The sequence below is a fragment of the Gracilinanus agilis genome, chromosome 1 (assembly GCF_016433145.1).
Source record: "Gracilinanus agilis isolate LMUSP501 chromosome 1, AgileGrace, whole genome shotgun sequence".
NCBI lineage: Eukaryota > Metazoa > Chordata > Mammalia > Didelphimorphia > Didelphidae > Gracilinanus > Gracilinanus agilis.
In genome coordinates, this window is record NC_058130.1 from 666,478,304 (window position 1) to 666,506,163 (window position 27,860).

Below are 27,860 nucleotides of genomic sequence, written 5' to 3' on the forward strand. Positions count from 1 at the left end.
ACACAAAGCAACTCTTTTCTGCCTTGGTACTGTGACTGTGGTCTCCTGCTCCCCTGTGACTACAAGTGGTAATACATGTAGATGTATCTCCTTACCCTACAACTGCACACCAGGACTGTGACCTGGTTCTGTGTATGAGTAATACAATAAGTCTTGCACCCAGAGCCAGCAAAGGGACTCCTCTAATCTCCTTTTGAACAGTTGTCCACCATCACACCCCCATCTGTAGAGCTCTGGAAGTCTGCTGTTGTTTCAGCTGTGCCCAAGGCCTGTTTTGGGGCCTGCCCTGCCACACTGTACTTCAACTCCACCCTGGTGCACTAGGTCCCTTCTGCTGGCCTTCTAAGCTGTTTTGGGCTGAAAAATTACTCCATCTTGTCTTTTTGTGGGTTATACTGCTCCAGAATTCATTTTGAGGCAGCATATCATTGCTCTTTGGAATGTACTGTGATAGAAATCAGATAGGTCTGTGCACTCTCTCTGCCATCTTGGCTCTGCCCAATCAAAAGGCTTTGTGGAGTAAGTCAAAATTTGTGTATTTTTGCCTTCTTGATATATCTCACATTTGTCCCCACACAGCTACCAACCTCTTTCAGGTCCTTATCCTCTTACCTAGAATATTAGAATAGCCTCCTAATTAAGAGTCCTTACTGTCAGTCTCTTCCCTTTCAAATTCATCTTCTACCTAATTGCCAAAATAGTTCTCTTAATGTACAAGTTATGTTACTCCCACACTCAGTCATCTCTACTGGCTCCCCATTTCCTCTTGGATTAAAAATCAACTCATTAGATTGACATTAAAAGTCCCTCACATCTGGATCCAGCCTACCTTTCTATTCTTACTGCATATTATTCTCTTTCATATACTCTATATTTCAGCAAAAGTATTCTAATTGCTCTTAGCTTTCTTCTTCTGTCTCTGTGCCTTTTACAGACCATGTCATGTATAAGATATTCCTCCTAACCTTTGCCTTCTAGGATCCCTTCAAGGCTCAGTCATGTATCCATTCTAATCCTCCTAGCTAGTAAGTCTTCTCTTTCTGTTAACCATTACCACATATACTTATTTTGTTACATATTATATCCTCCATTAAAATGTAAGCTCTTTGAGGGCCAGGGACTACTTTTCATTTTATCTTTACCTCTTCAGCTTCTAGCATGGTAAATCATTTGTACACAGTAAGCACTTCACTAGGACCAAAAAAAAGCATTCTTCAAGTTTTTAACCATAACCACAGTATTATGGGTTTATTCCCTCTTTATCACCTGATAATTCTCCTCTGTCAATGAAATAACTATGATTAGTTATAATTTAGGTTTTTTTTAAAACCTTACCTTCCTCCTTAGAACCAATACTCTGTACTGGTTCTAAGGCAGAAGAGTGGCAAGGGTTAGGCAATGGAGGTTAAGTGACTTGCCCAGGGTCACACAGTTACAAAGTGTCTGAAGTCATATTTGAACTCAGGACCTTCCATCTCTGGACCTGGCTCTCAATCTACTAAGCCACCCAGCTGCCCCCTATAATTCAGTTCTTTGAAAAGTTATTTTAAAATTTATAGTTATTATTCTTAAACCCTCACTCAATAAAATTTTTGGTCATCACAAAAAAAGACAATACTCTTTTTAAATAATGACACAAGTAGCACAGAGATGTTAAATATGGAAAATATCACTTTCTTTTTGTTATTGTATATATAAAATGATATACAGTGTTTCTAACACTACCTAAAATGGTAGGATATAATAGTATACAAATATCCCAATAGTCTAAAATGAAAATAAAGTATAGGGCCCTGAAATAGAGGGTAAACAGAAAGCCCAAATATTCCTAAAAGAGGAAAAAAAATATCAATAAATCAAGCACAAAAATTACAGTCAAAAGTTAAAGTAAATGATGTTTGGCTTTTAAGAGACAGGTTTTCTAGAATTATAAACTTTAACCCCATTCTGCATCGACGAACGTGCATATTTTGTGAGCAATGTACCAATTGTTTGCTTCTCTGCACACAGATCTCTGAGGAAAGAAAAAAAAATTAGCATAATACTTTATAGGTAGCCAATGACAGAATTATTAAATATTGATTTCAGAATGAAATAAATAGAGCCTCAGTTCCCTTCCAAGTCTTAAGAGTACATGACACTGTTTTTCTCTAGCAAATCTACCCTGATGGTAGTGATACATTTCTCACATACTTCTCAAGCAGAATTTCTATCAGGTGATGTTAAGATAGTGATTCAATAACCAACAGATACTTATTATTTGTCTAATATGTACCAGATACTGAAAAATGCCCTTTGTCAAATAATGATTAATACAGAGTACCTGCCCTCAAGTAGTATATAATCTAGAAGAGGAGATAAGGCATGTTAGTTTAAAATAGAATGAGATGAGTATATAAAAAGGGTATAAAGCACTGTAAAAAGAATAAATCACTTCTATCTTGGAAGGAAAAGCAGAGCAGAGTTCATGAAGGGACTGATATTTGAGCTCTGAAAGGTAAATGAGATTTCAGCAGGTCTGAAGATAAAGGATCATAGCAGAAAGAAGGCTATTTCCCAAGCATAGGATATGGCACAAGTAAATTGTAAAAGATGTAAAAGTAGGAGGCAGGTAAGTCACTTTAAATATACCTGATATGTTTCAGTTGAGGATATAACTGGTCATGATAACCTATCAGCTGCTTTATTTGTATTAAACTGTCCAAAACCAAGTCACTTTAAACTTAAATCAATCTCTCTCTCTCTCATACACACACACCTCAAAATGTAGCTTTAAGAAATTACTTACTGAATGTATGGAGCAATATCTTCTTCTGTCCACTTCTCCCTTAAAGTGAATAAGCTATTGAATCTTTCCTGATTTTCTTCAGGTAAATCATCTACCTTTAGCAAAAATATAGTCTCTGGTCTAGTGTATTTATCCATGAGTGCTAAGCCCTATAGAAAATAAGAAGAGAAGAAATGATAAATTGTTTTTGATCTTAAATATAAAAAATTGTTTACATTTCATTTTAACTCAACTCAATGTATTTAGAATGTTATTTGCTACTAATTTATCAGAAATCTCATGGAGGCTTAAAACAGAACCAATAATAAATAGCAACTTTTACTTTTCTATATCTTCCTACAAACCTGTCACTAGCAATGAATATATGTGCCTTACCCATCTGTTGAGTCATTAAAATGTGGGATAAGTTTTCTTAATAGGATTCAACTCCACAAAATCTGAATATGTATTTTCTTTTATAATTTCCTTCCTTATTTACTGATTTCAAAGGAACTCAGAGATAGACTATATATGAATAACAATGGAGACAATAATATAAAAATGACAAGTTTTTTACCTGAAAACTCCTAATATAGAAAAGTTTACTTTTTCTTATTACTTACTCTCTCCAGAAATTCTAATTTCATTTAGTTTTTGCATAGCAACTCTGTAAAAGCAGACAATCTACCTAAGAGGATCACTAGGGTTCAAATTCTATGACACATACTGGCTGTGTCACCCTAAGCAAATCACTTGTCTCCTCAATGCCTAGGGTGACTCTTGAAGACTATTAAGACTCCTACTATACAAACTGACCTTCCAGTAAAATAAGCAGTATTAAACAAGCTTGGGAAATAATATGCTCACTTATATCCTTGTTTATGCCCAGTTCCATTCCTTTGCATACTCAATCTCATTGCTGGATGTAGCATTGTTTTCTATAAATTTTCTCTCTAAATTTTAGGAGGTAGTGTATTAACACCAAGATTTCTATCTAATGTTATTTTCCTGATCTCTGAATCCTTGCTCAAAACTACCTTAGTAACCTATGGGGTCTTCTTTTAAAAAGACAATAATATGCCTCAGCTGAATTTAGAGTTCAACAGTCACACTAGTTATTCCTCAGCCTGACCAGCAGTAAAGCAACCCTTAGAACCAAGTAGAGATGGAGAAGGTTGTAAGCCAATATTTTTCTATAGAGTTGTTTTTCAGCTATTATCAAAACAATTCGAGGATCCAGGACAATTCCAAGGGACTCATTAAAAAAAAAACAAAAAAAAACAGCTATCTACTGTCATAGAAGAAACTAATGGAGTCTGAATGCAGATTGAAGCATACCATTCTTCACTTTATTTCCCCCATTAATTTTTCTCTAGTGTTAAGTGATATGTGTCTGAACATGGAAATATTTATTGTGTGATAACATTATATTACTGATCATCATGAGGATGGGGGAACCGAACAGTGGGAGAAAGAGAAAGGATATGGATCACAAAACATCAGAAAACAATTACTATATTAAAAATTGTAGGGGGCAGCTGGGTAGCTCAGTGGATTGAGAGCCAGGCCTAGAGATGGGAGGTCCTGGGTTCAAATCTGGCCTCAGGCACTTCCCAGCTGTGTGACCCTGAGCAAGTCACTTGATCCCCCATTGCCTAGCGCTTACCACTCTTCTGCCTTGGTATCAATACACAGTATTGACTCCAAGATAGAAGGTAAGGGTTTTAAAAAAAAAAATTGTAATGACATGTAATCTGGAAAAAAAATTTTAATTTAATAAGAAAAGGAAGACAAAAAAACAATTGTTTTCTCACTAAGCAGTGTTACTGACCATCCCTAGGATATTAGTGACTAAAAAGCTGTTGACACGGACTATTTTCTCAGACAACTATTATATAACTAATGCAAATAGTGCCAAAGCCAGTCAATTGCTTCAGCCCAATCCTGAATTGAATGGATGGCACAGGTCACTGTGGCAGAATAATCTAACACCTTTTGTGAAGGAACATATGAAGAGAATATAGCCCTGAGCTGAAATCAAGGTGGCTCAACATCACAGAAAGCCTAATAATTTCCCGTGGGTAAAATCTCTTTGTAGATAATGAGTACAATGAATCCAAACTTGCTGACTTGAAAGTTAATATAACTTTTGAAAACATTCTCTAATACTACTGATTCCATTTCCAGATTTGATGGGAAAAGGTTATGTAGGAAAAGAACCTAGAGAAGGGCTTCAACTGAAGAAGGAAAAGAAGGAATAATTTTAATCTAGGGAAGAAATCAGGGTAAAAAAAGTTGATAAAACTAGATGAAGCATTTGGGTCAACTAACATTAAGTACCAAGTAATAAGTGCTAAGTACTTACAGTGCTAAACACAGAATAAAATACAAGTAGAAAGACAGTTTCTGCCCTCAAGAGGCCTACATTCTATTAGGGGCAAACAACATAGAAAAGGAAGCTAAATAGGGAGGATGAGAGGAGCATGGAAGAGAAGAGAGCAGTCTTGAGAGGAAGGAGGAAGGCTTGGCATCCTCCTCAAATGAAGGAGCCATCCAATCAGGGGAAGAGTCTGAGGGGCAGAAAGTACTGCAAATGTGTGAATTCCAGGGCTGAAGTGAATCTTCTTCTTTATGAAAATCTAGGGGCAGAGTAAGGCTTCAGGGATGAACAGTATAACTAAAGAAGTCTGGAGTTCAGCCACAAAAAGACTAAGTCAGGTGTGACAGTCAAGACCCCACCAGTTGAAGTTGCTAAGGAATAAGGAGAGTGCAAATTAAAGGGCCACACCAGTAGCTAGCCAAAGCATTTTTTCCAGGGCAGTTATTAGTGGGAACAAAAGATCTGAATAAAGAGGAAGATAGCAAACTACCTCATTAAAATTGTAATAAAGACCAACTAAATTTAAAAACTTATATTCTATATATACTATACACTATATACCTAGAAGGTATTATTATTGTTATCATCAGAAAGAATTCAGTGGTTGTGGCCCACAGAGACCATCCTGTGGTGCCAAGTGGCCATTCTCTCTGGCCAATGGATATTGGGTTCATGAGATGTCTGAGCAAAGTGGCCAACATCATCCCATTTATTACAAAAACTGACACTCTGATGCTAGAAGAAAGAAACTACTTCAAACAAAACATCACTGCAGATTTGTGAAAATGGGATTAGCTCTACCCTGCCCACTTTTAGATTTAATCACCAGAAGTGTAAACACCCCACTTATCCTTAAGTAAGAGAAGTCTGCGTCCCACACATACAATAGTGGGTGACAAATCAGATTCGACTGACTGCCCCCTGGGCAGTCCTAAGCAAAGCTTTAGCTGTAATTGGTACACATAAAGTAGGAAGAAGGCACAGGAAGTGACAAAAGGAATGGTCTTTAAAAGTGGCCAGAACTTCCAGTGATGAGGTCTTTCACCTTGAACTGGGCCCTGGAGGAGCTCCAGGTAAGGACCTTGGACTCCTTTCTATTTCTCCTTAAAACTACCATGTGGGTGAGTAAAAAAGACTGACTCCCTTCCTTGGACTTTCCTGGAGGGACTAGCCTCCAGAGGGGCCTTGTAGCTAAAATCCTTATTAATTGATTCCTAGTCCATCTGGCTGGGGCTATTGGAGCCCTGCCAGAGTAAGTCAGGGCTTGAACACATAGTCTAGCCCGTTAAGCTAGATCTCTTATTCTGCCCTCTTTCCCATTTCTCTACTTTGTAAAAGTGAAATTTGGGAGATGCTATCTAGAAGTATATATATTTTCTATGAACACGTGGAAATTGTCAAACTACATTTCCCGTGGTCCAACAGGTTTCAGTTTCCGGTTCTCTGGGCGGGGGGACTTTTTATCGTTATAATTATGGCAACCTTATGAAGTTTGGAAATCAAATTTTCAATTTTCCAGATAGCCTTTCAGAAACGATAGCCATGCCTGCTTTTTGGCCCTCTGGCTCAGCTCTTTTGAGCACTTTTTTTAAAAAGGAAAGTGGCTTTCCTTGCCATGCTTTTGCTGAAAGCAACAGCACATTTTTGCCTCCGGCGGGACTCAGCCAGCCAGTCCAGCCCAAACCACCTTGGGAGGGAGGTCAGGCCAGCCAATTCGGGCTTTTGGCTTTAAACTAAAATGCCGGAGCCCAGCCAGTGTGTCTCTGCCGTTGACCTCCATTCCTACCGCTGATCTCCTGACTACAAGTCTGCCAGCGTTCCAGTCCCTGTTATCTCCGCTACGCTTTTCTTGCCGCTGATGCTGCTAGTGCTGACCTTCCACAACAACCCCAAGCCCCAACAGAGAGGCCCCCCCAACTGCTGCCTTTGCCGAGATCTCCATCTCCAGAGACTGCTTCAGCTCTGCCGCTAAAGATTTTGGTAGTATATTCCCCTTTCTCCCTATTTCTAGCCTTCCACGTGTTTCTCTAAAGACCTAATTTAGGCAACCCCAACCCACACAAGCTCTACACGTGGGTATTTTCTACAAAACTGACTTTGTTTTTCTCTAGCCCTGAGCCCATGAACCGACACCACATGGAACTAGCGTTTACCCTTAATCGGCCGTATGGCCTATTCAGACTTTCTTGTGATTAAGAACTGAACTCAGGGGAAGAAATATTCAGCCCCATACCTGCTCAGAACTTTGAACTTTAAAAAACCCCTTAAACTCAGCAGAACTCAATCAAAAAGAACCTTAAATTGAACCATAAAAAACCATTTTGGAATTGAGTAATTAATTCCTGGCAACCATACTCTTAAATAACTTAGTTCAAGCCTTTAATTTTAACCCCTTACATTACTGACCCCCTTTACAATTTGCTGTCCAATGGAACAAGTATATATCCCCAGAAGGAATTTGATAAGGTTCCAGAAGACAGACTAGTCAATGAGAAATTCAGAGAAATTATTCCATTTGCTACTGTAGGACATCTCTTCAGTTGCCAGTTCTTTGCCCTCACAAAAAGATCTGCTACAAATATTTTTGTATAAGTAGGTCCTTTTTCCCTAGAAGTAGTAATGCTGGATCAAAGAGTGCACCCAGTTTATTGATTCCTGGAATGGTTATATCAGTTCACAGCTCCAAGAACAGTATTAGTGTCACAATTTTCCCACATCCCCTCCAACATTTAACATTTTCCTTTTTTATNTATTAGTGTCACAATTTTCCCACATCCCCTCCAACATTTAACATTTTCCTTTTTTATCACCTTAGTACTTTTGTTAGATGTGAGGTAGTACATCAGTTTGCATTTTTCTAAGTTATTTGGAACATTTTCCATATGATTAAAGATAGTTTTAATCTTCATCTAAGAACTGCCTGTTCCTCTTTGACTTTATCAGTTGGAGAAGGACTTTCTCCTTATCCATTTGACTCAGTTCTCTATATATTTGACATCCAGTCCCTTTTCTTTGCCTCCATTACCTCTAGATGAAATATAAAATCCTTGGTTTGGCGTTCAAAGCCTTTCATGACCTGGTCTCCAACCTTCCTCCTTTTTCCTAACCCCATCTTTCCCCTGCTTACAACTGTCTCCTTCCTACTCTGCCTTTTGGCTTTCCCAGCTTCTTTCATGTCAAAAAGCATTTAAGTGGCTGCTATGTGCAAGGCAGGGTGCTAAGCCCTAGGGAAAAATTAAACCCTTAACTTCTGTGTATTGGCTCCTAGGTAGAAGAGTGGTAAGGGTCGGCAATGGGGGTCAAGTGACTAGCCCAGGGTCACACAGCTGGGAAGTGTGTGAGGCCGCATTTGAACCTAGGACCTCCTGCCTCTAGGCCTGACTCTCAATCCACTGAGCTACCCAGCTGCCCCTAGCAGGGTCTTTCAAGAGATATTTCATGCTAAGGAATATGGAAGCATAATTGAGGGCATCAAGAGAGGAACAGTGTCCAAGACTAGAGTAGTCCAGTGTTCACTGTCTTGCCCAAATCACATCTCAGAATTGTGTTCAGTTCAGGATGCCTCCCTACCACCATCACCATCAGCATTTGAGGAAGGCGATCAGGATGGATCTGCCATATCAGGCTCAGATAAAGGAACAAGGGACAGAGCAGCTATTTCCAAGTATTTTGAAGGGCTGGCACATAGAAGAAGCATTAATTTTGTGTACAGAAAAACATTAATAAAATTAAGAATAAAAAGTGTGGAAGATAAAGCAACTTTAGTCCAGATGTCAAGAAAAAAATTCCTAATAATTAAAGTTATCCCAAAGTTTAACGGGCTGACTTGGGAAGTAATGGGTTCCTCTTTACTAAAGCAGAGGCTAGATCAGCTTGTCTGAAATGTTATAAAGGGGAATCTTGTTCAAATATCAATTGAACTAGATGACCTGAGATCCCTCCTAACCTAAGATTTTACAAGTCTAAGCTATAATCAAGGGAAATCAAGGAACTAGAACCTATGACAATAAAAAAAGCCAAAATTACAATTACTGTCACTCATGAATCACAGATTTAAAACCAGAAGGGATTTTAAAGGTAGTTAAGTCCAACTCATCATTTAACAGATCAAGAAAATGAAGCCTAGAGGAGTAATTTGGCCAAGGGCACATCGGCATTATCTGAGGATTCTTACCCAGATCCTCTGACTTAGCACTCTTCCTACAAAACCATGAGGTAATATTCATAAATAATTTAGCACAAAGCCCGGTACTGCTTGTTCCCTTCCCCCTTCCTCCTGTTCCAATTTACAAACACCAGATATGTTGAATGCTCAAATATTCAACCAACTGATTACAAACTATCTTGTTTTCCCTACAACTATTTTGTAACAGTTTTTCTACTGCAAAATCTAGTAAGTTCCAAACCAACAATTTACAAAAACACCCTCCTTATTATAATTTGTTTGTTAGAAACTGCTTCTATATATCACCTCAAAGTTTTATATAAAAAAGACTCTTATTGCAACCTTCAAATAGAAAATAAAATTTTGCTCAAAATTTAACATCTAAGAGTGTTTAACCAAAAACTACCACTAAAATCATGAAAAGCTTTCATCACAAGAAATTATTAAAGGAATGGTTTCAGAGAATCCCAGGAAGATTTGTATGAACTAATACAGGGTGAAGTGAGCAGAATCACAAAAACACTTTATAAAATTACATCATGAAGAAAAACAGTTTTTGAAAACCTTAACAAATATGATCAATGCAATGAATGACCAACCAAATTCCTGGTTCCTTAAGAAACTGTAAGAATCAAAGTCCCTTTCAATTATACATGAACTTCCAGAGAAATGTTGATAAGGTATGGTACCACCTTCTGATAGAGAAGATGAACTCTTCAGAACAAGTCAGAATAAGATGTGTACATGTACATATACATGTACACATACATATAGATTCTGCTTAACTTTTAAAAATATTTTATTTTATTTTCAGTTTCAAATTCTTTTTCCTCTTCCCCTCCCCCACCACTGAGAAGGCAAGAAAAACAAAACCCATTGCAAATATGTATATTCATGCAAAACTAATTTTTTCATTAGCCATGTCCAAGACAAAAAAAGAAAGAAAAAATGCTTCGATCTAATACTCTGAGCCCATCAGTTCTCTATCTGGATGTGAACAGCACATTTTGTCATGAGCCTTTTGGAATTGTGGTTGAAAATGTATATTTTGAATACAGCTAATTCAGTCATTTATTTTATTTGACTATGTATATTTGCTACATGGGTTTTGTTTTTTTCTATTTTTTTCCAATGCAGGTAGGGAGAGAAGATGAATAAGGTACTATCAATAGAAAAGAAAAAGAGAGTCAGTGAAACTTTTTTTTTAAATGCACATAAAAGAACAGAAGGAAAGCCAGAAGGAAACAGATAAGAATGGCAGCTTTGAAAATTACACATTTAATTTCTAATACATTTAAAAGGGAATGCAAGCTGTATCTAAGAGGGATTCATAGTCTCATGTCACATACTCTTTTTTCTGTTCTCTTTGTATATAGAAATGTTCATGACAGTTGGTATTTGTTCAATTCAAAATTCTTAAAATTAAATTTAAATATTAAATATACAAAGTTATGAAAACCAAATTACAATATTACAAAAGTCAGTTTATGATATTACCTTCAGCTGATCCATTCTAGTTGTCATTCCTTCAGGAACACTTTGTTGCCACACTTCCTGAAATTCAGAGAGATTGAATCTCACTGCATTCTGTAATAGCATCTGTGCTGTTGCTCTGCATATTTTATCAGTATTCAATTCAAAATAAACTTTGCCTAAGGAAGAAAAACAGCTCACTTTAGACCATATTTAAACTTGTTATTTTTTCTTTCTATTCAAAGTTCTCTTCTCCAGTCAAATTTAACTCCTTATTTTTACTTTCCTTCCCTGTATTGATATTGTCCAGAATTTTCAAAATCTTATCAAATATTAAAGTTAATTTCTTAACCTGAATGTACAATTAAGATAAATCTTTCTTACCAAATCTTACCTTCATCAACATATTTCTTTCCATAACATTCAAGACAGTGTTCTATCATTGGCCTGAAAAAAAAAATGAAATTTGAAAAGGTTTCATCATAATCTTTTTATGGGTTATATGGAGAATCTTTATCAACTCCCCCCCAAACAGAAATAATTTTTGAACACATGCATATTTTCAAGGCCACCATGATAAATTATACATAATACTTCTTTAATGCTATTATAGCTACTCTAAAGAAAACAGCTGACACAAATCATAAATTCCTGGTTCCTTAAGAAACTGCAAGATTCAAAATTTCTTTCAGTTACATACAAAATTCAATTTCTCAAAATTTGAAGAATTTAAAAATATGTTATAACTTGACTGATTGCCAATACTTTATCAGGCTAGAAAAATAAAAATAGCTTTTCTTTTGTTTCCATTTCAGAAGAAATCTTGTAGACAACAAGCATTTACTCACTCTGGTTCCAAAGGTCCAAGTTCCTGAAGACAAGCAGTTAAAGGAACTTTATTAAAAGACCAAGATTCTGAATCCGCAAGCTGGGTTATATGATTTAGAAGTTTCATCTCATAATCAAATTCAAGTCTTCTCCAATAACCTATTAATATCAGAAATACATTTTGCATCAGAAAGACTATTTCCCACCAAGGTCATTTAAAGTCCTATACTCCTTGTATCAAACAAGTTCATCACCTGGTAGCCACCATGCTGGTGATAAGCTCCTCTATGGCTAGCTACAATGGATTTGGGGTTAGAAACAATGTAGGCTGGTTCTGGATATGACCCCAAAGCTGACCTAAGTGCTATAATGGTACGGTGGGGTCACCTCTAGCTCACAGTGAGTCAGGTAAGGCTGTAATCCACTTTGCTGGAGGAAGTACCCATCTCAATGAAATATTATTCAACAGATGCTCTCAACTGTGGTAGGCAAGGTAAGTAATTTTTCCTATTTGATGAATGGCTTTCCAACAGAGAGTGTAACTAATCTAACGTCACACAACTAATTCATTACTGATAAACCTGAAATTAGAATACAGATCTCCTGACTTCTAGTTATATACACTTTAGCCTAGACCAAAAGTAAAGAACAATTTTTCATTAGTCAACCAAAAGTCATTCCATCAGGCTGTAGACTACCACAGAAATTATATATGTGTGTATGTGTATACACACACATGCATACACATACATGTATTTTAATTGTGTTTTAAATTTTAAATAAATTTAAAATGATTAGTTATATATTATAACAATTTAAAAAATAAAATACAATACAATAATATTGTATAATATCTATTGTATAAGTGTAATAAAAACAAAAAATAAATTAAAATTGCGTTTCTTCCATAATACCTATGTATAGAAACAAAAAAAAAATAGTTTCCTTCCCTTCATTAATGGTTCTGTGTCTTATCACAGATTTTGCCATTGTTCAATCCTGTTTTGTTTTATTTTTTAAAAGAACATAACACATTAGATAATTTGCTGATAGCTTAAGTGTGGAAATGGAAAAATATATTTCTCTACTAGGTTTAGGACTGAGACAAATAATACAGTTGACATTTATATAGCATCTTAAGGTTATTACAAAGAGCTGTAAATAAATTTTCTCCTTGAATCTTAACAACAGTCTCTTAAGTAAAGTACTGTCCATGGTCACACAACTAATATCAGAAACAGAATTCAAATTCACCCACGTCCTAATTCTAAGTCCCACATTTCCCTCCCTATTAAGAGGCATTACCCCCTACCTCTTTTTTTTTTTTTTAAACCCTTGTACTTCGGTGTATTGTCTCATAGGTGGAAGATTGGTAAGGGTGGGCAATGGGGGTCAAGTGACTTGCCCAGGGTCACATAGCTGGGAAGTGGCTGAGGCCGGGTTTGAACCTAGGACCTCCTGTCTCTAGGCCTCCTTACCTCTTAATAAAATGAAAATAAATCTATAAAAATATAATTTTTCCTTCATATTTTTCCACTCCAAAATCACATACTTATAATAATCTAATAAATTTATTAGCAATTTTTAAGTGCTCTTTTTAAAAAATCAAATAAATTGTTATAGCCTTATAGGATTTTGAACTTGAAAAAACTTCGCAATTTATCCAATTGTAGAACCTCGATCAGGTACTATTTCCCTACCTCTTATTCGCATTGGTGAGCCAGGTCCCCAGGAGGCAGCTGCCTACGATAGAAGTTTAAAATGTAGGTTTTTATGCTAATATGAAAGTTCTAAAGTAATAGTGTCATCGCCAATTTAAAAATATTATACCTTAAGTCAAAATGACTTTTAGCAGCTTTATTTACAAAGAGGTAGAAAGAATGAAAGTGGAAAAATGTAGATAAAGAAACAGATTCTAATAAGCCTACCAGCCCTTCTGCTAAGAAGCCAGGCTCAACCCTGGCAGGGCTTCCCCAAGACTCTGCCTCCACATGGATTTCCTGGTAATCTTCAGCCAGAAGTCCAGTGGTGTCTTCAGCCAGGGTTCCACCAACACAGCCTCCTCTAAAGCCAAGGCAGGAACCTCAGTCACTCACGCAGCAAGCCAATGCAGGATCCTGGGAAAAGGTCTCCTTCAAGCCAGGAAAGGAATCTCTGGAAGAACCAATCTCTCCAAACACCAGGAAGGAAATCAATCTCTCCAGAAGCCAGGAAAGGAATGCCTCTAGACCATGCAGGTCTCTTCTTTTTATGCTTCTATTTTCGATGTCACTTCCTGTCATTCCCCAACTTCTTCACAGAAACCAATGGGTTTCTTTCAATTTGCCTAGCACTGCCCAGAGGGTTGGGGGTTGGGGAGAGGGAACAGTAGTTTTTGCAGGTGTGAGCTTACTCTAGTAAGTGACTAGTGAACTTTCTTACTTAGTATTAAGCAGGGGGTACTTTAAGTTCTTGATCTGATTAGCTAAAAATAGACAAGGGGAGAGTTAATTCTATCTTCACAGTACTACTCTGCTGAGAGTTCCCAGGATAAACCTCGAGTCAGGGTTTCTAGTGCTGCCTCTCAAGAGCCCCAACTGGTGGTTCCTAACTGATTACCAGTCATAGTCTCAAAGTAATCTAAGGTGTTAGAGTAAAAGTAATGGCATAAAATATCGCCTCCCATCCCAACAAACCCTTCCAATAAACTAAGGAACAGTAATATGATAGTGGAGTCACACCTAGAGAACATGAGACCAAAGAACAAACTCACAACTCTGACTTCTTTTAAACCCTTTCTTTCTTGTCCTAATCAAGTTTCCCCTAGGTGTAGCTTTCAGCTGCACTCTTCGGATCAGCGCCTTCCTGGAGTTGTTAAATGGCTCTTTTGTCTAGCATGAAGGGTCTCCCACTGTCCTTGAGTGTTCATTCTCCATAATCTTCTGCAGGTGCCTCCTTTGCTGCTAGCCCCTGCCCCTCTAGGGGGGAATGCTACAATGCCTCCAGTTGCCCAGGGAAGCTCTGATGAAATGCCTGAATGTACAGGAGAATCACGAGGAGGAGAGCTTTCCCCTCTTTCCCTCCTGCCATGATTCTCTCCTCAGAGGCTTGGCTGAGTTCCTACACCACTAGCCTGGCATGTACCTGGAATCCACAGTTTCAGATTGGCTTGCTGTTTTCTACACAGGACCAGAGGTGCATCTGACTCTTTAAGCCAATCACAAGCTCTCAAGAATCACACGTTTCACTTGTGGCAGCACCTGTCTTCTTCCAATGATCAAGGCACCTTGATCTCTTCAATCTGATTAGGGACTTCTTCCCGTCCAATCTACTTTGCTGACTGAGTGACTGAGGCAGAGGGTGTTAGACCCCTCTCTAACAATAACCCTCTTATTTTACACATGAAAAAACTAAGGCCCAGAAAGGTGATTTTCCCAAGGTGAAACAAGTAATAATTTTCACCAAGGCAAAAGCCAGGGTTCAAATAAAAATCTTGCTCCAAGTCAGTAGTAGTCCCACTGTGCCACAATGAAAGAAATAGACTAGATATTAAAGAATTTTTAAAAGTGAAAAACTCGAGACAAATATAATTCCTTAGGGCCATATATTTAGAGCTAGGAGAAACTTTAGAGAGCAAAGATCAGTCCTCCCAACCTACAGATGAAGAAACTAAAGCCTACAGAGACCCAAGGCTTAGCCCAGAGTCATACAGCTAAAAAGTATCTAAAGAGGGATTTGAATCTAGGTCTTCATGACTTCAAGTCTAACATTCTACCCATCATACCTCTTCCAGAGATTTTGATAAGAAGCAGTACAGACCTATCACTACTTTTGAAAAAACATAAATAACCTACTTTATCATTTCTAAGGGGGAAAAAAAAGTTAGCATTTACTACATGCCATAAACTGTGCAGAAAGTATTATGTAATTTGATCCTGACAACTGAAAGGCTCTGGAGTCTAGTGATAAATTAAGAACTCTTTTTTAAAATATAAATTAAAAAAGATTCTCAGATTTGGTTTTCTTGAATCCAGATTCAAGTACTAAGGCAGTTGTAGTTTTTTTTAAAGTTTTTTCCCCAAAAATATTGTTTGTAGTTTTGTGTGTTGGCACTTCATAATGATCTGTGTGTTCTATGATAAAATCAAAACCAAATATATTTTGAAACATTAAAAAAAACCTCAAGGTAAATAAAGGGTAAATTATTTGCCCAAGATCATACAAGCAGCTAGGTATTGCCACAATACACCAAGAACTGGGTCTGGCATCACTTACTATGTGCCAGGTTTTTTGTATGTATTATCTCGTAGTAAAAATAGGCTAAGTGGGGGCAGCTGGATAGCTCAGTGGAGTGAGAGTCAGGCCTAGAGACAGGAGGTCCTAGGTTCAAATCTGGCCTCAGCCACTTCCCAGCTGTGTGACCCTGGGCAAGTCACTTGACCCCCATTGCCCACCCTTACCAATCTTCCACCTATGAGACAATATACCGAAGTACAAGGGTTAAAAAAAAAAATAGGCTAAGTGGATAGAGTGATGAGCCTGAAATCAGATCACCTGATAGCCTTAGATTCTTATTAGATATGTGACCCTGAACAAATCACTTCACCATGTTTGCCTCAGTTTCCTCTTCCATACAATAAGCTGGGGAAGGAAATGGCAAATCACTCCAGTATCTTTGCCAAGAACATCTTAAATGGAGTCATTAAGAGTTAGACTTAATTGAAACAACTGAAAAATAACAACACAAAAATACTTCAATCAATCTATCGATTTACAAAGTGCTTACTGGGAGGTCAAGCACCATGTTAAAGTTCTAGGAATACAAAGACAAAAGTGAAATAGTCCTTGCCCTCAAGAAGCTTATGTATGGGGGAGCCAATGTATATATGAGTATATACTAAAATCATACCAAATGAATACAACAGGGTGATGTGGAGGGTACCTCAAAATATGGAGAGACAAGTAAAAGTTTCATGAATGAAATCTGAGAACACCAGGGATTCCAAGAAGGGTAGCAATGAAACAACTGGTATTGGGGTTCTGAGCTTTACTGATTCAGGCTAAAGCTCTATTCTGCCCTAATAGCTGGCCTCTGAGGATAGCTATGGACAAAACAGTTATCATGCTGCTGTCAAAACGACTCCAAATCTCTCCAATTTAGCCAGGAGGCCTTTGCACAACAGAAAGTTGTTCATAGCACTGACAGTGGCAGGGAAAATTAATCCGGGAATTCTGCATCACTGCTAAATCATTTCTCTAGTCAACTAAATAAGGATAAACTCTTTAAGTAGTCCTAGCCACTGAGGAAAGGTTGAGCTTTATCACTGAATATTCAGTGTATCAATCAATCCACAGGCACATTTTTTTAAACATATCTTAGACTCAATACTATGTGCTGGCCAATACTCCACCTCTTGGAATATTTCTTCAGTTCATTATTTCCTAGTCTAGTGCTACTAATGATGAAAACAACAAATAATACTACCTCCAATTTCACAGGCATGAAGAGCTTGTAAATGGGCCAGGATTTCCTCCTCACTTGCCTGAATTTGATCAAGCAAGTCTGCCATTGTGTACTGCAAAGCAAAAATGGATACATGACCATCAGACATACAATCCAAGGATGCTTTCCAGAATTCCTTTTGTGACCTTGGCCCAGGATGCTGAAAATATATTTATTTAATTGGACTAATGACAGAATCTTAATTTGTTTTCTTTGAAATGAGTGAAAACAAAATCACAGGGAAATGTCTGCTAACAAAAAATAATTTTAATATAATAGTAGAGCTTTTAATTTTGAACTGATTTTTTAAAGGTACTCCTCACAAAACAGTTTTATTATGATTTAATTTATTCTGCATTTTCTTAAATCAATTTTGATACATTCAAAAGATTGTTCATTTGCGTAATGCTTTTCCTCAAGAAATACGTTTTATAAAATCTCAAATTAATTTTGCTTCTATTAAACTATCATTTCACTGATTAATCTATAAGAATTTCTTTTCATTTATTAAATGTCACCACTGAGAATCTCCAATTCTCTCATTATAAAAACATGTCACATAAACAAAATTACTTCAGAATTCTTACCTTTGAATGATTTGAATCCTTTTCTTTCTGAGCATCGGGCCCTTCATATGGATTTTCCATCAGAAGTTTTTTCAGTTTCTTTAATTTTGGCCTACATCTTCTTAATTCCCAATAATTATTTGCAAAACCAAAGATCTGCAATTCAAAAAGTATTTTAAACATTTATATGCTGTACTAAATGAAAATCACCAAAGAAAATCCAAAAAGGAAAAAAGTATCTATGAATAAAGAAACACAAAAGAATCAAGAAGAAATATACCTAAACTATCCCAAATATTTGGGATGGAAACCATATTTAACAGGTCTCTTATATGTATTATGTTTGATAGTGTCTATTACCATGCAGAGTTTTTAATTATATTTGCTACTTGTATGACCTTGGATAGGTCCTTTAACCTCCCTGATCCTCAGTTTCCTCATCTTTAAAATAAGAGGATTGGATGAAATGGCTTTCAAATCCCTTTCCAGTTCCACTTATAGTCTTGCAAAATAAGTTTGTTGTTGTTAAAAGAAAGGTTAAGTAGGAAGGATCTGAGAGAAAATAGATGATATCAGCATAAAAGGCAACAATAAAACTGCTTTTAAAAGTTTAAGTCAGACAAACAAATGATTTCGAAAACATGACTTTTGTATATATATAAATGGAGATTTTGAATCTTAGACTTCATCCCCCCATAAGTCTCTTAGTTTTCCCAAAATTCCCTTTAATCTCTAATGTGCCTCCATGTTTGCGTGGTCACAGTTATTGTTTTATATTTGGCTGTAACTCCTCCCTCTTTTGTTCCTGGGAGCAGGCTGGTTAGTAACCTTTTAGTTAGGTCTCTGTTAGTTTATTATTAATAAAATATTCATAAAAATAATATTTAGTATTTTGCATATTAATTTTAATCTCCACTTTTGGGCAACCATAAAGGGACTTGTGGGGGATAAAGTCCAAGGTTCAAAATCTCCATTTATACACATATAAAAAGGATATCTAGACTAAAACACTATCTAGTTGGGAATTGAATTTTAAATACAAGTATTCCTTCCACATCTTAACTTTCTCCATTGTGATTTCATTATATCTCAAGTTGGCATAAGAAATTAAATAGGGGGGCAGCTGGGTGGTTAAGTGGACTGAGAGCCAGGCCTAGAGATGGAGTTCCTAGGTTCAAATCTGGCCTCAAACACTTCCTAGCTATGTGATCCTGGGCAAGTCACATAATTCCTATTGCCTACCCCTTACCACTCCTCTGCCTTATAACCAATTGATTCTAAGAAGGAAGGTAATGGTTTAAAAAGGAATTAAATGAGAATTTTCTCAAGTTTTGTGGAAGCTACAGATGATACTTGAAGACCAACAGATGACACAGAAAAAAGTGGAGAAACTATGACCAAATACTTAGCCCAAATTTTACAATGAAGTACTATAAACAGCCCATAAAAGAAAAAGAAAAAATTCAGATTTCTTCTCTGGTATGAAGTCAAAGGCCAAAAAATTTTACAAGGACTTTCCAGACCTTAGGGGTACCACACTCCTAATTCCCCGTAATGTGAAAGGAATACCTGTACTACCAGGAAATACTCTCATAGACTTTTGGTAGAAGCTAAATGGGAAAGAATGCAGGCTTGGAGTCAGGAAGATGAGTCTTCCTGGGTTCAAATCTGGCCTCAGACACTTATTAGCTGGGTGATCCTGGGCAAGTCACTTAACAGTTTGCCTCAGTTTCCTCATCTGTAAAAATGAGCTGGAGAAGGAAATGGCAAACCACTCTAGTATGGGTCATGAAAAGTGAAACATGACTGAATGACAGAACAACAACAAAGTCAGTAGAAACCAGTCATTTCAGTGTTCTGCCATAAGAAGGATGCCAGGGGGCAGCAAGGTGGCTCAGTAGATTGAAAGCCAGGCCTAGAGACAGGAGGTCCTAGGTTCAAATTGGGCCTCAGACACTTCCTAGCTATGTGATTCTGGGCAAGTCTCTTAATCCCCATTGCCTAGCCCTTACTGCTCTTTTGCCTTAGAACCACTACCCAGTATAGATTCTAGGATGAAGGAAAGGATTTTAAAACAAAAAAGAAAGATGCCAATGAATTAGTCTATCCAAAGGAGTGTGATCAAAAGTATGGGGATTCAAGAAACCATCAAGAATAACTGAAGTAGGGGCAGCTGGGTAGCTCAGTGGATTGAGAGCCAGGCCTAGAGACGGGAGGTCCTAGGTTCAAACCCAGCCTCAGACACTTCCCAGCTGTGTGGCCCTGGGCAAGTCACTTGACCCCCATTGCCTACCCTTACCACTCATCCACCTATAAGTCAATACACAGAAGTTAAGGGTTTAAAATTAAAAAAAAAATTAAAAAAAAAAGAATAACTGAAGTAATAAAGAAGGTGAAAAAAAAGAAGATTCCAATGAAAAATTGTAGCTTTCCCCTTGAGGTTTCTTTTTATCTTCCTGGTGGCCAAAAATTAAGCCCTGTGGTTCTTCTATCTTTCTCTGGTGGCTGCTGGGAAGTAACCACTGGACAAAGAGCAGAACTGAACATATGTGGAAGACAGAGCAGGTCAAAGCCTTGAAGGAGCTGGAATTATGAGGGAGAATCAGAAGTTACAGGAATTGTGAAGAAGGCCAGAAGCTGAATATGGGAAAGAAAAATCTAAAAAGACTAGTAAAAGAAGAAAGATTACAGAAGAAAATAAAATGACAACAAACATAAATAACTACTATTAAGAAATCTATAGGACAAGGAGAAAGTTTATAAGACAGAGAAGTAGGGAAGATAAGGGAAGAAACAGTTATTAAGTGCCTACTATGTACCTAAGTGCTACACCATTATTATCTCATTGATCCTCACCACATCCCTGGGATTTAGGTGCCATTATTGTTCCCATTTTACAGTTGAGGAAACTGAGACAGACAGAAGTGACTTAAGGTCACTTAAGTCAGTGCCTGAGGCCAGATTTGAACTCAAGCATTCTTGACTCCAGGCTCACTCAGCCATCCTTACACAGGGTGAGATGTGGGTCTCCTCAAACTCTACATCTATAATGCTGTAAGTTAAGGAGGTACAAGGAGTTCATATGTATCAACTCATTCTCACTAAGTTTCTTTAAGCCAAATTGGTGGTAATCACATATACATTTTACAAAAAGAAACAAATCCCAAGCAAATCATTTCCACCATAATTCATTGGCTCCCAAGGAAGCCACATAAATGATCTGAAAGGACCTATCCCTAAGAGAATTAAAACAAGAACTGGAAATCCCTTTATTCCAGTAATTTCATGTGAATCATTGAAATATCTCCATTCTCTTCTTTCCAGCCCATTAATATATTTAAGGGAGCAGGTTCCCAACTTGCTGGCTAATCTCAGTCTAATTAATGCCTCCTACTGGCTACTTGGAATCTCTTTCACCCCAAATTATATTTAGTTTTATTTATCTGTTTAATGCTGGATCTCCCCAGTAGAATGTTCTGTGTGGCCAATGTAGACAGGCTGGAGACTGCTATTTTAATGGTGGTATTGGGTCTTTTGCTCCAAAGTAATTAAGGACTGGCTACACTAGGCTATAAAATTTAACCAACCAACTTGAGTTTAAAGCAATGAAGCAATACCTTCTTTAACAAGGCATAATTTTTATATTTCTCTACCCTCACAAGTTTTTCCAAAATGCAGTGGCTATGGCATGAAGGAATATCCCTTCAAAACATTTCCATAAAGAACTTACTAAAATTAGGTCTGTTTTTCTGAATGAATCACTTAAAAAGACAGTCTTCTGCTTTAGAGAAAAAAAGTCACTTTGTCCTCCTTTGCCTAATTTGAACTTCTTTAAAAAGTAGAGATCACAGGATAATTCTGAGGAACTTATGACAAAAATGCTATCCACCTCCGGAGAAAGAACTGTTGGAGTCAGAATGCAGATTAAAGCATGTGATTTTTTTTCACTTGTTTAGTTGGGTTTCTATTTGAGGGTTTTGGTTTTATATGAGTATTCTCTTTACAAAAATGAACAATATGGAAATGTGTTTTGAATGATAATATATGTATAACCTAGATCAAATGGCTTGCCAGCTCCTGGAGGGGAGAGGAAAGAGAGGGAGACAATTTGGAACATATAATTTCAGAATACTTATGTATATGTGAAGGAAAATATCTCCATCCTGCAGGACCCCAACAGTGGATGTTACAGAGTAATATCATCTCTAATGGCCTGGTGTCCCCTGGCATCTCCTGGTGTCAGCATGGGCATCAGTGTGCAACGTTGCCACAGAGAGAGGAGCTGGTGGGGTTTATAAGACAAGCTCAGGAAGGAGAGATGTCTTTTTTACTTCAACTCTTTTTTTTTTTTTTAAATCTTCCATCTTAGAATCCATCTTACCTTCCATCTTAGAATCAATACTGTGTATTGGTTCCAAGGCAGAAGAGTGGTAAGGGATAGGCAATGGAGCTTAAGTGATTTGCCCAGGATCACACAGCTAGGAAGTGTCTGAGGTCACATTTAAACCCAGGACTTCCCATCTCTGAGCCTAGCTCTTAGTCCACTGAGCCACACCCACTTGCCTCCTACTTCTACTCTTGAACAGACTGACTCCCTGGGCTGAAGCTGAGCAAACAGCAGCACAACATGGAGGTGACCATGCTGGGCTGAAATCTATCCCTCTCCCTTTCTTCTCTCTCTCTTCTCTCCTTCTTTCTCATTTTATTAATAAATGCTGATAAATCTGGCCAGACCACCTTCTTATGTATTATCTGTGGGAATTGGTTATTAAATGTAAATACCTTTATAATAAAAAAAGAGAGATTTTTTCAAATAAATAAATTTCAAAGTTATTAAGATCTACCTAACATATTAGGATTTATACTTGGAAGAGAATAAAGATTGATCAATCAATAAAAGCTTATTAAGTGCTAAAAAAAAAAAAAACTTGGTGATGCAGGGAATAGAAGTACTAGGAGTCATCAAGACCAGAGCTCAAATTCTACATCATATACTTCCTAGTTGTGCAACCTTGGGCAAGTCACTTAAACTGCTTGTTTGCTTCAGTTTGTGAAATGGGGATAATAGCAGCATCCACCCTACCGGAGTAACTATAAGGATCAAATGAGATAATTATAAGTCATTTAACAGAGAGCCTGGTACATAGTAAACACTATTTAAATGTTAGCTGTTATTATTATTATTCCTACGTGCTAAGCATTATTCCACTGAACTAAGCATTATAAATAGAAAAAGAGGCAAAAGACAGTCCCTGCTCTCGTGGAGCTTACAATCTAATGCTGAAGACAAAATGCAAATAAATATATGCAAAGCAAACCACATAGAAGATAAATAGGAAATAATTAACAGAATTAAAAGCATTGGGAAAGGCTCTGAAAAAGAAAGGTTTTTGACTGGCACAGTAATCTGGATGGGAGGTGAGGAGGGCTGCACTAGGGCAGTGGCAGTGCAGTGGATAGGAGAGGCCTCTGAGAGATGACATAATGGTGAAATTGACCAGCACTGGCAGCAGCTGGACCCTGGAGGGGATTAGGAGGGTGGAAAGGTAAGACCTAACTGGGAGTGGGAGTCATTGGGAAGCTTGCTGCCTCTGCAGTGATACAGAAAACAGAAGGCAGGTGGGTAAAGGAGGGAGTGAGTTTATTATATTGACTACCCATCTAGCTCAAGATATCTGAAAGGTGGCTGGAAGTTTGAGACTAGAGCTCAGCAGAGACATTTGGTAGACAAAACTGATCAAAAATCTCATTTTATGTTTAAGAATGAGGTCTAGAGAGGTTACACAACTTGTCCAAGACCAGAAGAGATCTGGGTTTAGATTCCAATCTCCAACACTTCCTAGTTATGTGATTATGCCCAAATCAATTAAATTCTCCGAGCCTCAGTTTCCTCATCAATAAAATAGGAACAGCAATACTTATGACCTACTTCCTAGGGTTAGTGTGAGGACGAGTACAGTAAAAAGCCCTCTCTTCGGAAAAAGAGATAGTTTAACTTTTACATTTGTCTACTTGGTGCCTAGCCTACACATATGGTTGGTGCTTAATAAATGTTTTTTCAATGATTGATTATAAATACTTTACAAATGTCAGCTACTATTATTACATTACAAACATAATATCTAAAGCTCAACAAATTAAAAGCTGTGTTAGGTTATGTAATAAGGGGGTAAACTGGCTCATGTTAGGGGAGCTGGTGGTATAAGTGAGTCACCTGGGCCAGGGAGCCTACAACTACTGTAATTGATGATTTGAGACAGCCAGGAAGGTGTATGCCTGAGCTGTGATGCCCTGTCAGTCTCCCTGCTGTCAGTAGGCTCCTTTAAGGTGGAGAGTGAGGAGCCCCGAGTCTGGAGTGAAAGCAGTAACCAACAGGAAGTGAAGCTGACACATTTCCTGAATAAAATGGATGCCTGGCCAATACTTCCTCTGGAGTCAGGTGGTTGCTATCTTCCCTCTCAGCAGCCCCTTAGCCCTGGATGATGTTACAAATAACTATAGAAGCTCAAAGTATCAGGCTAAGGTTTTATTTAAACACGGTAGGGGAAACTGAGGAAAGAGGATTTAGGGTCTGGAGAAGCTGTTGCTAAGGGTGACTGGCCAGTGTTGCCAACTGACCTAGAAGGTAAGATCAGGCTGAGGGAACCAGCCCCTCAGCCAGGGATAATTTCCACTGCCCTGATGTTAAGTGGTCCACGAGCTAGAGAGATGAGGTTGATGAATTGGTTTAGGGGTGACCCTGTGCCTAGGCTGACCTAACCCAATTTCCTACCCACAATCCTCCTCCCTCCACCCAGGGTCCCCAAGGAAGTCCAGGGGTAGCTGGGTGTCTGGGTGAGGTCAAGGAAATCAGAACCCCCAGGTAGGTTCTGCAGGGGTGTTTATAGTCCCAGCTCAAACTGTCAGGTCTTGGGACTGGCCCTTGCTGGGCCAAAGTTCCATTCTCTTAACTGCAAGGATTGCCTAGGGTAATTTTGCAAATGCAAGAGATCTTGCATAAATCCTGCATTACAGTTAGCCCATCAATCATTTCTGACTACTGCAGAAATCAAAAAGAGTAGATAGAAAGTAAGTCGTACCTCAGTGTGAATTATATCAGATGGCATTTCCTCAGTTTTTATTTGATCTGGAGTTTTGCAGCCAGGGATAAAAAGCAACATATTTGAAGTATCTGCTATTTTCAGATCATAAGTTTTCTCTTTACTGCAAATCACTGCCTGTTCATCTTTGTCACCACGGATCACAAGACTAGAGAAAAATAGGGAAAGAAAAAATAGAGATGAGACTGTAAGAAATCTCTATGAAAGAAATTTCCATCTACATATAAATGGAAGTATGCATATGTATATTCATTCATTCACTCATTCTCCATCTGACTGCCTGTTTCCATTCTACAGCACAAAATAATGATCAGATGATCACTTTTTAAAATTTTTATTTCTTCCAGATTCAATCTTTAATATTCATTTTCTGACATTTTGTAAACCATGTTCTCTCTCTAGATCCCATCCTCCCCTTTTGTCATAAGTCTTTTGGGGTTGTTCTGGATAGTAGTTAAAGTCAGAGTTAATCATCACAGATTATGCTTGTTACTGTATACAACATTCTCCTGGTTCTCCTTACTTCACTTTGCATCACTTCATAAGTCTTTCCAGGTTTTTTTGTGATTGTCCTATTCATTATTTCTTATGGCACAACAGTAGTTCATTACAATCATATATCACAACTTGTTCAGCCATTCCTAAATTGATGAACATCCCTTCAGTTTCTAGTTCTTTGTCATTGCAAAAAAAGCTGCTATAAATATTTTTGTACAAATAGATTCTTTTCCCCATCTTTAATCTCTGGGATCAGCTGATCACTTTTAATCTCATTTTGTTCAGTTGTTTTTAGGCATGTCTAATTCTTCATGACCCCATTTGGGGTTTTCTTGGCAAAGTCATTTGCTGTCTCCTTCTCCAGCTCATTTTATAGATGAGGAACTGAGGCAAATGGGGAAATGGCTCACCAAGGATTACCTAGCTAGTGTCTGAGGCAGGATTTGAATTCAGGAAGATTAGTCTTCCAGACTCCAGGCCTTTCATTCTATCCACTGCAACACCTAGTTGTTCTTTAATCTCATTACCATGCAGCTAATTCAACTTTGGCTATTCAAGACACTTTTTCACATCCTATAGCTTCCTCTCCCTTCTGATTAGAGGGCTGAAGAGGGGAAAACTAAACTCTTCCCAAAGCCTTCTTTAATAGGCTAAAATTAAGACTCGACATTCTCCATCTGCAGCACTGCTGATTTCAACCCCAGAAAAAGGTGCCCCCTTGCCAAGTACTCCCAGGGCCTCCCCATATCCATTTTCCAGCTTTTTTGTGTGTTGTGCCCACAGTGGTGTTGTGCTCAAGTGAAAAAATGTCCAATTCCACAGATGAAGAAAGGTTGCCCAGCTGGTGACAATTAGGTATGGGGAACACAAGTCTGTTGACACTTTCTACTACAATCCTGGGTCATCCTGACTTCTGTCTACTGACTGGATTCCTATGATTCTGGAAGAGAGTAGGGATGAAGGTTTTTCCTTTGCTTTCTTTTTGTTTCTTGGAGGCTGACGATTTTGTGCCTTTAAATCTAACTCACTTGCAAGTCATCGCTGGTCTTCAAAAACCAAGGAAGAACAACTACAATGATTACCTATTTCAGCTAGCATACTCTTTTGATGTATTTTTTAGTAAATACAAATTGAAGGTGGAAAATAAAAATAGAAAATACAAAGAAAAAAAACAGCTGATCAACACAAGATGAAAAGCAACAATAGAACCCACTAAATGGAAAGGAGAAATAGCATGGCTCATTAGGGCAGGACACTAGAGAGATTGCCAAGGAGTTAAAATGGACTAGATGGCCTCTTAAGGTCCTGCAGGGTCCCATCCAATACATGGGTTTCAGTCCTCATTTCTCCACTTGTTAATCCAAGTCAAATCACAATCTCTCTAGGCCTAAATTTTATCTGTTGGACTTTACTGTCACACAAGGCAGTCATGAGGCTAAAATGATAAAAAAAAATTTGGAAATGCTCAGTGTTACAGATTTTTGAAACAGCCAAAAACTAAAATCTAAGGAGGTGCCCTCCTGCTGAGAAAGGGATAAACAAACTGTGGTATGTGAATGTAATTGTGTCATAAGAAATTATAGAACTAAATAATGGGAAATGTTTGTACATGTAGTTAGGAGGAATTAAAATTTTAATTTAAGTTTTAATTAATTTGATTTAAACTTTAAATTTAAAAAATTATACAATTGACAGTTTAAGAGTAGAATGGGAAGAACTCTGTGAACTGATGCAGAACAATGTATGCAGAAGTAGTTCAAATTATACTAAAAGCATTATAGACAAAAACAACATTTTAGGACTGATCAATGCAATGATTAACCCCCAAGACCAAATAATTGAAGACGAAACTGGCACGGGGTTGCTGTGAGGAATAAATGCATAAATATTTTTGGTAAAACGCTAATCCCAGTGCCTGGCACATAGCTCTCCTTCCCACTCCCGTTCTGGTGGGAAAATATTGAATTTAAAATGCAGAAAAGCATATACTTTTCCAACATGGCTTTGCTTTGCTGAATTGTGCATGCTTTTTTCGGCGAGGAGGGATAATAAATGCAAGTGAAACCAACTATTTTTTTTTAAAACCCTTAACTTCTGTGTATTGACTTATAGGTGGAAGAGTGGTAAGGGTAGGCAATGGGGGTCAAGTGACTTGCCCAGGGTCACACAGCTGGGACGTGTCTGAGGCCGGATTTGAACCCAGGACCTCCCATCTCCAGGCCTGGCTCTCAATCCACTGAGCTACCCAGCTGCCCCGAAACCAACTATTTTTAAATGCTACAGCATCATTTTGGCCAGAAGTGGACGACAACTTATGTCTGAGAACTAGAGTCCCATTAAAAGCCACCAGGAGAGCGGAGGGGTGGGGAGAGGGCGGGAAAAGGGGACCCGGGTCTCCACCCAGGTTGTGGGCGAGTCCTACCTGTGTCCCGCCTCCAGCTGCTGGCAGAGAGTCGGCTCGAGTTCCACCAGGCAGAAGTCCCCGGCGGTGGCGCCGCCGGCCCCAGGGCTGAAACTCAGGCAGTGCACAGTAGGGAGCAGCTCCGAGGGGTTCAGCTTCGCTATCTGCAGCGTCGCATCCACCTCTTCGCGGGTGCGCAT

At 38.0% G+C, this 27,860-nt stretch overlaps 1 protein-coding gene across 1 annotated transcript; it reads right to left on the reverse strand.

Moving 5' to 3' along the window:
• Nucleotides 1-1,818: 1,818 nt before the first annotated feature.
• Nucleotides 1,819-27,860, reverse strand: DSCC1 (DNA replication and sister chromatid cohesion 1). The gene is made up of 9 exons (XM_044658274.1): nt 27,682-27,860; nt 24,741-24,909; nt 17,683-17,817; nt 17,078-17,168; nt 11,634-11,772; nt 11,180-11,232; nt 10,810-10,964; nt 2,789-2,937; nt 1,819-2,014 (listed from the first exon to the last, which is right to left on the reverse strand). The coding sequence occupies exons 1-9, from the start codon at nt 27,858-27,860 to the stop codon at nt 1,906-1,908; spliced, it is 1,179 nt and encodes a 392-aa protein (XP_044514209.1). The 3' UTR covers nt 1,819-1,905.

What these genes read in the sequence shown, in the direction of transcription:
- DSCC1 (XM_044658274.1), bottom strand. Translation starts at nt 27,860, where the DNA reads ATGCGCACCCGCGAAGAGGTGGATGCGACGCTGCAGATAGCGAAGCTG. An exon ending in CAGCTGGAGGCGGGACACAG is followed by an intron (nt 24,910 to 27,681) that starts GTAGGACTCGCC and finishes ATTTTTCTCTAG; the next exon opens with TCTTGTGATCCGTGGTGACA. An exon ending in GATATTGCTCCATACATTCA is followed by an intron (nt 2,015 to 2,788) that starts GTAAGTAATTTC and finishes TTCTTTCCTCAG; the next exon opens with AGATCTGTGTGCAGAGAAGC.